Source organism: Melanostigma gelatinosum, assembly GCF_949748355.1.
Source record: "Melanostigma gelatinosum genome assembly, chromosome: 8".
Lineage (NCBI taxonomy): Eukaryota > Metazoa > Chordata > Actinopteri > Perciformes > Zoarcidae > Melanostigma > Melanostigma gelatinosum.
Window position 1 is genome coordinate 15,642,107 of NC_136641.1, and position 15,056 is coordinate 15,657,162.

Below are 15,056 nucleotides of genomic sequence, written 5' to 3' on the forward strand. Positions count from 1 at the left end.
AAATTAGTGTTCAAGCTTCAATAGAGCATGACAGGGCAAACGGACACTCATAACAGCTTTATCCGTTTTTAAAGAGGGAGCTTTCTCTGCTTTATATACCTCACAACCCCCATCCAAAGACAACAAGCTGAACTATAAAATCTGTCTATACAGTGGAAATGTACCATGTGTCATATTCTTTATATTTTAACAAGTCCACGACTTCATTGATCAGCTTATAACAAATCTTTTTGCGATAAACATAACATTGATCATATTTAAAGCCTCTCGGGTTGTTGGTTATGATTAGTGCAGATCCTCTCAAGGTGGATATACGTAGGGCCCACGTCTGACCGGTCGTAGGAAGATGAAGGGGTGGGGGTGGAGGAGGGTGGGGGCGCTTGTGGTGGGGGTGGTTCGGTGGGAAGCTAAAAAAATAGAAAAGAAAGAAAAGAGCAGCGTCTGTGACTGTGCCTGCGGAGCAAGCCAGCTTTAACCTTAGCAATCGCACATCCAAAGCACATGCCATGAGCCGGGTTTGAGCCTGCGAAACCTGGAGAAAAAAACACCACTCACGACTGCAAGAGAAATCCGATGAGAGGAACGGCTCGGAGAGAGTGAGCTGCCGTAGATTGTCCAAAGGGGCAGCGTTTCTCCTAGTTCCGGTTTGTCTGCCTGTGCGCGCTGTGCGAGTTGGGACCCTAAACAAAAGGCTGCCATCATCCTAAAGGAGATATTCTACAGCGGGAGAGCCCATCTGCTTGATGCTAACTAAACATGAGCTCCTATTTTGTTAACCCTCTTTTTTCTAAGTACAAAGGCAGCGAGTCACTGGAGCCAACTTACTACGACTGCAGGTTTCCACAAAGCGTCGCCCGCAGCCACACGCTGGTGTACGGACCCGGAGCAGCCGCACCGGGCTTTCAGCACCCATCCCATCATGTGCAGGACTTTTTCCACCACGGGACCACGGGGATCTCCAACCCCGGATACCAGCAAAACCCCTGCGCTTTGGCTTGCCACGGAGACGCTACGAAATTTTATGGATATGAAGCCCTTCCGAGGCAAACGCTTTATGGTACCCAGCAAGACGCAAGCCTAGCGCAATACCCAGACTGTAAATCGTCGAGCAGCTCTAACCCCGGAGACGGACAAGGCCACTTAAATCAAAACACCTCTCCCAGTCTTATGTTTCCTTGGATGAGACCCCACGGTCAGAATCGTACAATTATTTCCTATTCTTTCTATGTTACCCTGTGTGCGCGTGTGTGAGTCTGTTTGTGTGTGCGTGTATGTGTCTGCTTGTGTGTATGCGTTTGTGTGCATGTGCATGTGTGCTAAATATGCCTGAGTATACACGAGTGTGTCTCTTAACTATAAAACGAATTAAGTCAGTGAACATGATGGGGCAGATACAACCTGTACTGCAGGCAGCTGTTCCTCTGCAGCACATGTCTATACAGGGCTGAATTTTTTGCTTTCAACCGTTCCTGTAGACACCGAATTGCTGATCACAGCTCAGGACACCAGCTCTTTCAAGTCAATTATCGTTGTCATAAGATATTTCACAAACTCTGAATGCACAAGGCGGTGGGAGGGATATGGCATAGTTTAAAATATGACGGTGGCACACACCAGTGGCGTGCAGAGTGAAAGGAGGGTTAGCTGAAACACAACATGCCCCGATTATCCAGAATCCGGGTTTTAAGGGTTTGGGGGTAATTTGAACCACAGGCCTAACGTGGCTCAGACTCATACAGCCATAATCATGAGGGCTTTGTAGATATAACCCCCTCCATTCATGGATCAATCTGTTCAGGATATCAGGTTGTTAACTTCACACAGGTGTAAGCTCATTTTGATCTGCCCACAGAGAGATGTATCAATAGTCTGTCCCCTTCTGTTGTTACAGGGCAGTTTAATCTCACCTCTATTTTCTCATACTTTCCCCCCTCGTCTTATTTGCCTCATGTGTGTGCCGCTCAGTGTGTGTGGGAGTGTGTGTGATTGAAAATCGGAACCAAGCTTGTATAGGCCCTGCTGCTAGTGAGGAAAACCATGCATGCTTTTTTTCTCTGCTTCTAGTTTAAATACTAATCTAAAATACGATATTGATATGTTTGTGAGGGTTCTGAATCAATAAACTGATGCCACTTTAGGCCCTTTGCCTTAATGCACAGGCATATTAATTCATCATTTATTTTTCTATATAAATGTATAAATATAGTATATTTTCACACTCACCCAGTAACTCTTTAGTGTGGTGTGTAAAAGTCCCAGCTCCTGCAGACATATCTGTAAATAGTACAAACATACGTGGAACAACATAATTACTTTTAGAAATTCCACACCTTATAAACTCTAGACTAATAGATGTATCCATCTCAAACTTCAGATTTGGACATCCCCCACTCATTATTAGTAAATGTGAAAAAGGATGGAAGCTAAATGAAGGAGCAGGACGATTAGTATTCATGCTGAGGGGAAAGAAGCAAATGCTGAATTAATTATAAGTCATCGCCATGATTTTTTTTTATGGGGGACCGTGGTCAGTCCAGCTAACCTCTGGCTTTATTTCATTCAAGCCCCAGGAAGACGGAATGGGAGGCAAACCTACAGTCGTTACCAAACTCTTGAACTGGAGAAGGAGTTTCTCTTCAACCCTTACCTGACCCGCAAGAGAAGGATCGAGGTGTCCCACGCCCTGAGCCTCACCGAGCGGCAGGTGAAGATTTGGTTTCAGAACAGGAGGATGAAATGGAAAAAAGAGAACAACAAAGACAAGTTTCCGGGTCAGAGAGGAGAGGCTGAAGCCGAGGCCGAGGCCGAGGCCGAGGCCGAGGAAGAAGGAAACGAGGACGGTGAAGTGGAAGAAGCAGACGAGAAAGAAGCGGAAGAGAAAGAAGAGACCAAGGAGTGATTTTATGGTCCTTTTTATGGTTATATGGCTGAAAAAAGAGAAAAAAGAGGTCCCATAAACAGAGGAAGAGTCACACGGAGGCAGAGAGCGTCAACTTTATGACCATCCTTTCATTTCGTCAAGAGGGAACAGGAATCCCTCTCATATCACAAATAGACAAAATTCTCCTGTCTCACCATCATCCTAACATGATTTGCATTTGTGTTTTTCTGTAGAAGCTACACACGCTTGTAGCACACTTTCTTTGATAGAACAGTCGCCCTTGCAGAAAACTAAAAACGCATGTTAGATGGAAAATGGCATAGCAATGTTTTACAAATTTGCTTTTAATAATACCTGTATCAAAAGCATAGCCAAATAAGATCAAAACATGACCAACGCCGACCTGTGTTGTAAATAGATTATAGCCTACATTTAAAAGAACATGGACGTCATTTCAGAGTGTAGGCCTATAACTTAGTAGTAAGTGTTCAAACATCATCGCAGCAGTTACATTGGCTAACGGCCTGTGTATAAACCACAAGTTGTATTATTCTAATTGTTACTGTTACTGTTTTACTCGTTTTCATGTGAATGGCCGAGACAAAGATAGCCATTAGCTCCTCAGACATCTTTTTCTAGGATTACCAGGGAAATGCAATCGTTTGAAATCCTTTGATGCTACCTAAACCTGGGGGAATTGCAATAGAGATTTCTGAATATAGAGATTTCATATGGTTTTAATTTTAAAAGTGTTCTGTATCAACCTTATATTATTAAGTTATGTATGTAGCATTTACCCAATATACAATATACACTTGTTGAAGACAATTTGTGAGTCTTGGGAAGACAATTAGCTCAAAGCCAAGCAAACAATTCTGAGATTGTACCATGGCACTACCTAAACTCAGAGCCTTGCCTTTGCTGAATTTATATTCCTCACTTCTGGCATCGCTCTGATTCGATTGCAAGCTATTTCCCCAACAACTAAAACTGCCTATAACGCACATTTACTGTGTATATTACCTGCTACAATTACAAGGATTTTAAAGTAAGGGAATTGTTATTTTAATGTGCTGTTGACATAGCGTAGTTGTTTTGCACTGAATATAATCTTTATGTACGTCTTGTTATATATTGATGTTAACAATATGCTCGTTTCCTGGTGTTTCTCCTGTGAAAGACGGAATTGTGTGTCCCCGCCATTGTTGATGTAAAATCACAAATAAACAAGATGGCTCACAATCATTTCTGTTTGTTATTGATTTTACAGCCTCGGTTACTGAAATGATTTCCTCCCCTCCTCCCTCACACACATAACAATGAGTCGCATAAATATACGTGGAGTGGAACAAACGTGAAGACACACTCACTCTAATATGTTTAGTACATATTATGTTACCTTGTTGCACCTTCTCTGCTTTTCCTTCGAACGAGTTACGCACGTTTGGCCGCTGTAGAGACTCTGTTGTGATATACAGGAGTAATTTTATACACACAATCAACGTAAGTCAATGAGGAAATGGCTGAACGTGCAACAGTGTTGATGCTTTGATGATGCGCTCAAAACGTTTACTGGCGGCGCTAGGAGGGAAGAATATAGGCGATGGCATATTGAACAGCTTCTTGAATGAAGTTTGCTTAATTTAAACTTTCCAACTCAATTCGATTAAAAAAAACGCCAGAAGTGCGTTTGCAGACGGATCCCTGCACCTTTTAAGGAAATATTGCGAGTCCCATTCACAGCATGCGTACTCTCCAAAGCCTGAGTCGTGTTTGATTCATCCTCTTAATAAGAAACTTCCTCTCATCAGGGAGGACACCAAGCTTTCCTTAATGAATCTTGGGATGAATAATGGCTGTTTGAGATGACATGAACAAACATCTGGCGTGAAGTTAATAATCAGACTAAATAATGGCAAAGCATGAGGGAGGCTTTATCTGCCTATACCATGCAAGGTGTTGTGTGAAACTTGGTGTCCAGACAAACCTCCGGAAAGCCTCAGAGCGTTGAAATCAAAGCGGAAAAGAGGCCAAGTGCAGGTAACACCTTGTGTCTTCTCTCGCAGCTGCTGCTTTTATGATAACTGTTTGATTTTAAGTTGACCGCTCATTACCTTCGTTTATTCCAGAGTATCATTGAAGCAGTACAGACACTTCAATATGTCTAAAACGGTGCGGCAATGTAGGTCACTTGAAGGGTTGTTATAATATAGCCACTCGCTAGATTATATTAATATAAACCTGATCCTTCTCTTTTAAATCACATCATTTGATCTCTTCTTCCATCTACTGTTTGCAAGATAATTTCACTGAACGACGAGCTGTATTTTTTATTTGAAGGGAAATAACTGACATTTATTTATCATTATTTTTGTACAACTGTAATGTATTATTATAACTACATCTCTCTAATAATTAATAATGCCGTCTATCCGTGTGGTTGTTTCAGTGTCATGCAGCTAAATTATTCAAAACTCGTGGCTCGTAGCCTGTCTGCGTTGTATCTGCTCAGTTAGACTATTTTGAATAAACTGAAGTGATCCATTTGTATATGAGACCTTGTGGATGCAAATAGTTTAGCGTAAAGACGGCTGTAAGGTGCGAGTGCTTATTTAGTTAATATGTCTTTAACTCTAATTCAAAATGTTGAATTCTGGTTTATCTTGAAGGTAGAGATTTGGAAAATCAAGGCCTTACGTGAATAGTTTTTTAGACACAAAATTAACAAAGCTGCACATTTTTTTGAAATGAGTTGTTTCTGAAAATATTATATTTTTTCATTTTTAGTACAACCAACTTACATATGGACATATAGGCGCAACATTTATTCTGCGCGCTTGTTGAAGTTAATATAGGCTAACGAATGGAATCGAAACGAAAGCACAGTTTTGCATGCAGGCTTTTTATCTGTGTGAAAAGGCAGATTGCTGCTTTTTAACTTCAGTACTTTTCCTCATTGCAAGTCCAAGCTGCTGCCATAAATGAAAATAGGGTATTGTAGATTGTCAGTTTAGGGTTTCCCCTCAATTGTGTCTTATATTTTTCTAAATGAAACAATGTCCATCCAGGGTGTTTATTCTTCTATTTACGTGCGTGTAGTCTTTAGAAAATTCCGGATGTGTCCCCAAGTCACAGCTACGGATGGGTCCACGGATGGGCCCATTATGTGTGTGCACTTTTACCACAGGGTTGACATAACCAATAAAGTTTAGTATACCTGCTGTAAACTTTATTGGTGGTGTAAAGGCACGGCTCGGATGGGTCTGCATCTTTTGTCTGTCTGTGCCGAGGCTCAGTTTGGAGATCACGGCCTGCAAGGACAAGATGCACCACTCAGTATGTAACTCACTTTTCTTTTATTCATTTGCTGTAGGGAATTTATTTTATTCGTTACTAAGATTACATGCCATCATTTTCTTTAAAAGTAAAAAAGCGAGAGGCATTGCTCAAGTGGAATTTATGAGATAAAACGTGTGTGTTAGGCTCAAGATCAGTGATTTATTTCATATTACTCTCATATCATCTTACTCTCTTTTATATATGTTTCAATGCAATCTATTTGTTGAAGACGAAGACATTTATTTTCTTGTAAACCAAGTCACCGCTTCGCGTGATTCTTATTTCTAAGATATGATACGTCCGTATTTTCAAAATCGCAATTTTCTCCTTCTCTGCGTGTGTTACTCATCGATTGTGTTGAAAGTTTGAACCAGCTTTAGAGGGTGTATTTTGTGCTAGTCAGGTTGGGTAGCTTCTGTTGCGCGTGTGTTCTCTGCAGGCTCCACCTGTCCTGCTTTTCAAGTTTAAAGTATGACGATATACCCTCCAGCCACTCAGTTGAATTTTACATCATCTTTCTTCATACGCATGTACCTGGAGCAGTTGATGTTTGATGTAAACAGTGGAACATGATATCTGCTTGCTGTCATATAATCCATCCCAAGAATCAGTCAGAGAGAGAGAGAGAGGCCCTAATATGGAAGTGTTTAGCTAATGGAAGTTTAATTAGACGTCTCTCTCGTCATGTCTCTCTGTCTCCCCTCCCTCTATTTCTCACTCACACTTTTAATTCCAATTCCGCGCTGGCTTGCGTACATCATGGCATAAGCTTGTCCACCAGGGGAACTGTCATATTCTTTTGACGCACGTCTATGTTGTAACAAATGGGAAATCTCAGCATCGCACTCCATATCGTGTGGCCATTTTTAGTTTTGTGCAGTCGAAAAAAGGAAAGGGGAAAAGATGGGTGCAAACATTCCTGGTTGTTAAAGGGAGAAATTTACAGCTGAGTAATAAAAGTTTACGACTGAATCCTTTCTGCGATTGGCTGTGGCGAGCCACGTGGCACACGCTCTATGAACATGAACTTTATGCTGTTGTCTATTCTCTGGTCCTTCCCTTGTATCAGCAGCAGACGCTGGGCGTAGAAACTTCTTTTCCTTTATTCTAATTTAAAAACACTGCACAGACATGTTGACGCTGCTTCGTGTGATATTCATCCGATCTCCGACTCCCTGACACAGGGATCTTCGGGACAGTCGCCGCCTCTACCAGCCGCTGCGTTTATCCCCCCCGGAGACAATAAAACCGCGACTGGGAAGGGAAAAGGAGCCAGCCAGCACTGCTAGAAAAGACTTTTCTCGGCAAGCCGACAGCCTGCCTCCACGAGCTCCTTATCGCCGGGATGTGAAGACGGTACACGGCAGATGTGCCTTCTGTTGATATTTCCCACTCGCCATCGTGACCCCTCAGCTGCAATGTTGGACCACAGTGAAGCTACAAAAAACTACGGAGAGCCTGCTGTGGTAAGATTACACATCTCTCTATCACTCTTTATTCATGTTTTCATGTTGTCTTTGATAATCAGCCCAATGTTTGCTGGGTTGAAATGATGCGAGCGAGCGAGTCGTCTATTCTGTGTGACCTGACCTGTAGCCTGGGAGGCTGCTGATGCCCAGGGCAACTGGCATTGTACCTCACTGGCTGGTGTAGCAGCACCTGCGTGTGTGCCACTGGCCGCTTTGGCCTACATTAGCGGAGCATTTCACAGATGCTGTGCCAATCTGTTGTAATAAATTGCATACTGATAGTAAACTTTGTCATCACTCACAGGCCCTACTGACCAGGCAGTGACAAATTACATCCATGTGCTGTAATTATTTCTTGCTTCCATACTTGCTGTCACTTGTTTTATTCACGCACATGCACACCCACACGCACACACACACACACACACACACACACACACACACACACACACACACACACACGCATGCACACGCATGCACACGCATGCACACGCAAACACCCAGTCACACCGTGTAGATCCCTGCAGTGCCCCCTAGCGACCAGACGTGTTGCATGTGGAAGTGGGCGGGTGTTGAGGCTTGTTGTTTATGGCTGCTGGTTTTCGGCGGCGGTTCACTGCGGATGTCAGCTGACCCTGCTGATACACGGCTGCCAGCGAGTAACCGCACGAGCTTGACACCGAGGAGTGTTTCTGAGTGTCTGATTTGTTGTTGTCACCTCGGAGAACGAGGGATTGGTCTGTTTTATTGTTTTCTACCGATGTAATAAGATGGTGATTTGTTATCAGATATTGTGACATAATCACTGACGACATTGTGATGAGCAACACGAGATTTTATTCACACCATCAGCAAAAAAACATCACAAATATCCTCATTATCAAGAAAACCACCAGTAATATCAACAGTTATTTAACAGGGCTACAGTTGCACTTAAACTGCGTGTACATCGTGCAGTAGATATGAAATACCTGCAGTTCAACATTTTGACCAAAATACAAAATCAACCGAGATTCATTTCTAAATATTCTCAGCATATGGCTCAGATGGGACTGAAACCATATTTATACAAGTGTGTGTGTGTGTGTGTGTGTGTGTGTGAGTGAAAACGTGATACAACTGTAAAACTGGTTCATGATACTAAATCGGCCCTGCACCCCAAAACAAAATAGAGAACCCATCAAGTGATTTCATGTGTTCCTGTCCCCTGCTGAAGCTCACCAGTCTTGAGTTTCAATCTTGTCAAACGCAATTATTGGCAAAGCCTCGCTCTGGAAGCCTTTAAAGTATTTTAACCTACTGTTGCACACGTTGTTTGTTTTTCCCTTATGACACATTGCTGTTGCAATGGCTCGTCACCGCTGCTGCCCAATACTTTGCCTGCAGAGAGAGGGAGAGAAAGAAAGAAAGGGAAGGAGAGAGAGAGAGTCCATTTAATCCATGACGTTTGGGGTTGTTGGTAAATCTTGGTTTAAAATAAGAAGGGAAAACCACAGTCTATTGTTTTGCCCTGCAGTGTTTTTAAAAGCACAGATAGGTTCGCATAAAACTCCATGAAGTCATGAATCTGTCTGCATCACCACATTTAGAACCTCACTTACAAATCCCGACAGGGCAAAAATTTTGCCTACTAATGGTCATAATTTATGATGTGTGGATCAACATGCGCTCATTGGGCAACAGCTTCCTGAGTGCTTAACGAGCATAAAGTCGAACACTTCCGGACATTAATTGGGCTAGCCAGCTATGGTAAAGTGCTTATAGAGGGCTTTACATTGTTAGTATGTGAATTACTCCTTATTAGTAAGGTTAGAAGCGGGGGAGAGGAAAAAAGCATCAGGGGCAGACCAGACTTTGCCTCCCTCGTTGTGTTTTTAATCATGGCTGATAAGGTCGACATTTTACAGGTCCCCTATAGCTAATTGTGAGTGATGTTGTGCCGTTGGATATTGATGTAAAAGAATGCAAAGGAGAAGTTATAGGTTAATGGACGTGGATGGGCCCTGTTGTGTTGCAGGGGCGCAGGCTGTTAAAGTTAGGCCTTCAGCAGAAGAGCCAATTATAGTGCACATTTAAAACCGATCCAACATGATAGTGACTAACTCTATAACCCCGACAAATAAAATAATAATGATAATAATATAAATAACAGGAAGAAGCCCTGTTACTCATGATCTATTACCATTGTGTCTCACCCTTCATTGCGCATTCACTGATGATAACTAACAAATCAAGAGCATATAGTATTCATTCATGCATTATTCATGCTAATTATTAATATCCATGGTTGGTAGCCTATAGTAATAGGCTGATCATTTATAATTTTTCATCTAAGACCTTCTTGGTTCTTTCGTTCATCGTTATAATATCCTTTAAAAGAACGCGGAAACGTGGACCAAACGGCTCCTTTCCTTCCTGCATCAAAAGCCGTGCACGTGATTTGCCTCACGGGCCGCAATAAAACACTAAAACACGAGGGAAAGAATGACCTTTCTAATTCTGCACACTGGCACAACCTCTGCTGCATTCCTGCCTTTCCAGTCCACACATTGGCTTTAGTGTTCAGCCTTTATTTACAACCTACACGTTATGGAGCAGCGTGTTTTTTTAGTTGCGGGTGGCTGTGAATAACAATTGAAGAAAATGTGCCTTTCAAAAACCCAAATAATTTGAAACATATTTAGTTTAAATAAATATTAAAAAAGTTATTTAAATTTTTTTAATACTGAGTAAATACTAACAACAGCATGACAGTCACAGAAGTTGTTATTGAAACAAATACTTTCACAAATCCAGTACACACGCTGTATCTGACACCGTGAGCATGACAAAGTAATGTAGACGCCATGCCAATCACCAAATGTGTCACATTTTGGGCTTTGGGACTCCTTTTGTTCAAATCTAAATTTATTTTTGCTGTTAAAATGGTGAATACACTTGATATGTTTCCGTATTTTTTACGTTTGGCCCCTGCGTGGGTTAAAAACACAGATATAGAGGCTGAATTGGGGCTCCCAGTATTTTAACAATGCTATATATGTTTGTTCTGTCCATCAACTGATGCATTACTTGATATCAAAGTGAAAAGGAAAAAAATCCAAGGACAGCAGGAGTGGGTCATTGCAGCCTCCAACTTTTGCGCTTTATTTTCCTAAAATTCGTGCCACGCGAATATCACATATGGCCACGAATAAGGTGAAGGGGAACTTTTATTGCACCAGCTACTTCCTTCTCTTTGTTCTTGTCTCTTTTATGGGCTATTCAGGATCCCAAACAACAGACCAAACAGTGTTGCACGTTCAGGCTGCGAGTATTCACCCCACTGAAGTAATCAATGAGGTGGATAGGCTGCTGCGGTTGAACAGACATTTTCAACAACTATATTGATTATTTTCTTGGTATCTATTATGGCCTGTTGCGAACAGCAAAGACAATGTGAATTATATTGTTTCAAATGAATGTGTGAAGTTTTATTTCTATTCTTTTTAAACGTCCTTTTTTAAATAAGAGAAAATGCAGGCGGTGTAAAACTGCGCTCTTATCAGCTGTACGCAAAGTAATTAAATTATATTAATCACAGACAACTGAGAGCGAGTAAAGCTGGTCTCTTTTATGTCATTATTGTAGAATTTTACGCATTTAGTTCCAGAACATTTCGCCCTGACAGGCGCTCAAGGCTTGCTAGATTTTTGCAGAACAAGTCTGAAGTAATTTCCAAACCCATAATTTGCTGCTGAGATAATTATCGGTTCCCCTTTCCCCTGTGTGCTCGAGGAATGTCTAAGTATGATCAGAACAGGAGGAAAAGACTAACTTCTGTGCATAAATCTGAAAGCATATCGTTTATAGTTGTGATTTAAAGAGACTGTACCTGCTATCGGCTCAAAGGGAACACCGGACACTGTTGGCCTGCGGAGGAGTTTGTCTGACGTGTTCTGGACAGTCGCATAACTGATTAGATTTTCATAGAGAGTGGCCGCAGTTGGACGCAGTTCTGCGCTCGCCAGTCTGATCTATACGCGCTGTTTCCATATACTTTATGCCTCCACGTGCTGTGCAGTGCTTTCATTTCCGAGCCTGGGAGATTGCTGCTCGCGTTGCAGGGCTTTGCTGCAGAGATAGTTGTTGGTGTGCTGGGGAACGTCACTTGTTTTATTGCCCTCACAGAAGAGAGACCATAAACGCATTCTTACCACCTACACCCTCCCCCAGTTCACTGCAAAAATCATTGAAATTGCTCACATGCCAGATAATGCATACACAATGGCAACATTAACAGTATGCTGGAAACTTGTCGATATGGCTGAGATAAACAGAAACAATGCCAATATTCATTTTAGTCTTAATACAAAGGTGCTGCGTCTTGCGGGATGAGAGCATGCAGATAGTGTAGCCCATCGCTGCAGTGGTGTTGTGAAAATAAAACTGTGTTTTGGAAAAACACACATACACACAGACATACACACACAAGCACTCAAGATCACAGAAAATGGTTTTTCTTTCTGTATTCAGTAAATTAATTTGATAGCTGATGTCCTGCACTCTCTACCACCTTTGGAGTTGTGTTCATATGTATTTTTATGCAAATGTTCCGCTTTGCTTTGAGTGTGATCACTGTACTGAATGCCATTACCCACATTTCGCAACATACTTCCTCCCCAAACACCGCATATTGTTAAACTTCACGTCAAAAATGTCTCATTCAGCCAAGCTTATAGTGTGCCACTCCAACTCCACGGTGTGTTTATCGGCATTTAGCACTAATGTTCAAGCGCTGAGCTAAAAGCTACAGTTTCTCCTCAACTCCTGCCTCTCAATTGGTGGAGACTGGTCAGCTGACGTTGTCATATTGTCTCTCACCGAGCCAAGCCTCGGCTATAACACTCGGGTTTGTGCGTCTTAACCGGAGATTGGAAATTAATAATATTGAATCCTCAAAGTAGCCCACGTCCAGTTAGAGAAGCAGAAAGTCGAGAGAAAAAAAGAAGACCTTGGAGAAAGGTGTGGTTGGTTGACACAGACGGGAAGGAGATTTACTGAGAAGGAGATTGAAGAGAGACCGATAAAGAAGTGGGGAGAGTTGGAGAGAGGGTTACAGGCAAGGTATGAATTCTTATTTCGCAAACCCGTCGCTCTCCTGCCATTTATCCGGTGGTCAAGATGTTTTGCCTAACGTACCCCTAAACTCCACCACCTATGACACAGTCAGACATTTTTCGTCGTACGGCGCTGCTGTGACCCAGAATCGGATATATGCACCTTTCTACTCTCCTCAAGACAATGTCGTTTTTGGGTCTGGCAGGGCACCGTATGAATACGGATCAAACGTGTTTCTTCAAGACAAGGACGTGCTCCCCAGTTGCAGACAAACAAGCATGGGACTCAATACACAAAGCCACATTGCTCAAGAGTACAGTTTGGACCAAGGAAGAGCAGGAGCGCAGGATCAGAAAACCAACATCCCGATCTACCCGTGGATGCAGCGAATGAACTCACACAACGGTGAGTTTTACTACGACAAATAAATTAAGGAAATGGGCCAGTTTTACGATATGTCTTACCAAGAGAGTAAGTTACTTTTTATGGCCCCATAAAACATGACTGTATCCCCTCGACTTGTAGATGGGCCTTTACATGTGCAAACAAGCTTTCATATTAAGAAAGATATAGTAGCCATAACCTGCAGCGAGAGACACAGAGAATGCATTACGATGCTTTTATTATTTTAAATAACACAGCTAAGATGCCCTTTGATGAAGGATTTGTCTTTCAGTTAAAATTACTTTATTTTTCTTCGTGGATTTCTATTACATTTGTGATTCTAACAATGAGGTAAAACTTGTGCTCAACTGCTTCAAAGTATTATTAGAGCACAGACAGAGGCGTGTGTTTTTCAATGTCAAATGTGACTTCGCCTTCTGCGATTCAATTAGTGACTTCACTTTGTATTTCAGCAGGAGTGGGCTACGGGACAGACAGACGCAGAGGACGTCAAATATACTCTCGGTACCAAACACTTGAGCTGGAGAAGGAGTTTCATTTCAACCGCTACCTGACCAGGCGCAGACGCATCGAAATCGCCAATGCGCTTTGTTTAACGGAGCGGCAGATCAAAATCTGGTTTCAGAACCGACGTATGAAATGGAAGAAAGAGAGCAACCTGACCTCCACGGTGACTGGAAGTGAACAGACAGGAGCCTCTCCGGAGGAGGAACGCAATGGCGCAATTGAAGAACAGAAGGATGAGGACAAGAAGAAAGAATAGTTTTTTTTTTAAAACTAAAAAAAACAAGAGGGGGAAACACCTGATGACCAGTTAAACCCAACATAACTACCTAAAAAAATCTATATGGACTTGAGAGCGACGTCACTGCATGATGGCTACCGCAGCTCTCCCACTTATATCCCATGTTGACCACAGGAGTGTTGAGCCTTAGAAATCCAGATTATTTCAGCCACAGTTTGTCCCCCTGTGACACTTGGGCTGCTGATTCTGTTTTATTGCAATGTCACACTTGTATTGTGAAAATAAAAAGAAGTGTTCATTTCTACGTTATTTCTCATGCCAGTAAAATCTGTGTATATATCCCCCCACACCCCATCCATCACTGTGAACTCTTTAAATCACCTCACAGAATACAGTGTTGGTCAGATGTAACTCAATGTTGTACATGCACATTCCACGGAGGGAAGGAAAGGACCGGGCGGACACTTCATTTGATCACAGTATTATATAGGCCCACTTGGATCATCCGCCGAAAAGTGTCCTGCACAAACATGAAACTTGCACGGACATAGACCAGTCCACACACAAACAACTGAAATGCCTGTATATAATCAAAGTAACAACATGCTATGTAAATCCTGTCAGCACTTATGTGCATTTAGCCGCTTTGATAGACGCTGCATAACATACAATTGCGCGTAGTCCCCTTTTTTGTTTATAATTTGACACAATAGGCTTTCATTGTGAAACAGGTTTGTACACTAGTAATTCTTCACTTCTGTTTGGGAGTTACGAATTCATGTTTTGTCATAATTGTGTGTCGTGGAATAAAATATTTGCAAAAAGGTCACCATCGTCCTGTGTTTTTGGGAGCATCTTTCTGAGTCAGATAAAGAAAGATTTCATGAAATAGGCACCAAACTCAGTGCGTGATTGTGGATACTTGTTTGACATGTTATCTTTATCGTGACCGTTATGGTCAAGGGAGGCTGTAACGGCAAGTAACAAACAAGCCAATTAAAGGATTTTTTAAAACAAATTTTGGCCTTTTATTGATTCAATATTCAACTTGGCATGATTCATAAAAGCATGGGAATGAGCTATTGTTCAATATGTGGTTAAACAATAACATTCCCGTAGC

At 42.0% G+C, this 15,056-nt stretch overlaps 3 protein-coding genes across 4 annotated transcripts in view; all 3 read left to right on the top strand.

Moving 5' to 3' along the window:
- The window catches only part of LOC306781246 (homeobox protein Hox-C10a-like), a 52,367-nt gene that overhangs the window by 15,468 nt on the left and 21,843 nt on the right, over positions 1 to 15,056 (top strand). The gene's annotated exons all lie outside the window — the stretch shown is intronic.
- Positions 492 to 4,110, top strand: hoxc8a (homeobox C8a). Its single transcript, XM_079273997.1, has 2 exons — positions 492 to 1,192; positions 2,565 to 4,110. Exons 1-2 carry the CDS (start codon positions 757 to 759, stop codon positions 2,897 to 2,899), a joined length of 771 nt encoding a protein of 256 aa, XP_079130123.1. The 5' UTR covers positions 492 to 756; the 3' UTR covers positions 2,900 to 4,110.
- On the top strand, positions 12,655 to 14,667 carry hoxc6a (homeobox C6a). Of its 2 annotated transcripts, none has more exons than XM_079273998.1 (2): positions 12,655 to 13,191; positions 13,644 to 14,667. In XM_079273998.1, the coding sequence occupies exons 1-2, from the start codon at positions 12,795 to 12,797 to the stop codon at positions 13,952 to 13,954; spliced, it is 708 nt and encodes a 235-aa protein (XP_079130124.1). In that variant the 5' UTR covers positions 12,655 to 12,794; the 3' UTR covers positions 13,955 to 14,667. The 2 variants fall into 2 exon arrangements, with proteins under 2 accessions (XP_079130124.1, XP_079130125.1); XM_079273999.1 differs by having other exon boundaries at positions 13,647 to 14,667.

What these genes read in the sequence shown, in the direction of transcription:
- hoxc8a (XM_079273997.1), top strand. Translation starts at nt 757, where the DNA reads ATGAGCTCCTATTTTGTTAACCCTCTTTTTTCTAAGTACAAAGGCAGC. An exon ending in TCCTTGGATGAGACCCCACG is followed by an intron (nt 1,193 to 2,564) that starts GTCAGAATCGTA and finishes ATTTCATTCAAG; the next exon opens with CCCCAGGAAGACGGAATGGG.
- hoxc6a (XM_079273998.1), top strand. Translation starts at nt 12,795, where the DNA reads ATGAATTCTTATTTCGCAAACCCGTCGCTCTCCTGCCATTTATCCGGT. An exon ending in GCGAATGAACTCACACAACG is followed by an intron (nt 13,192 to 13,643) that starts GTGAGTTTTACT and finishes TTTGTATTTCAG; the next exon opens with CAGGAGTGGGCTACGGGACA.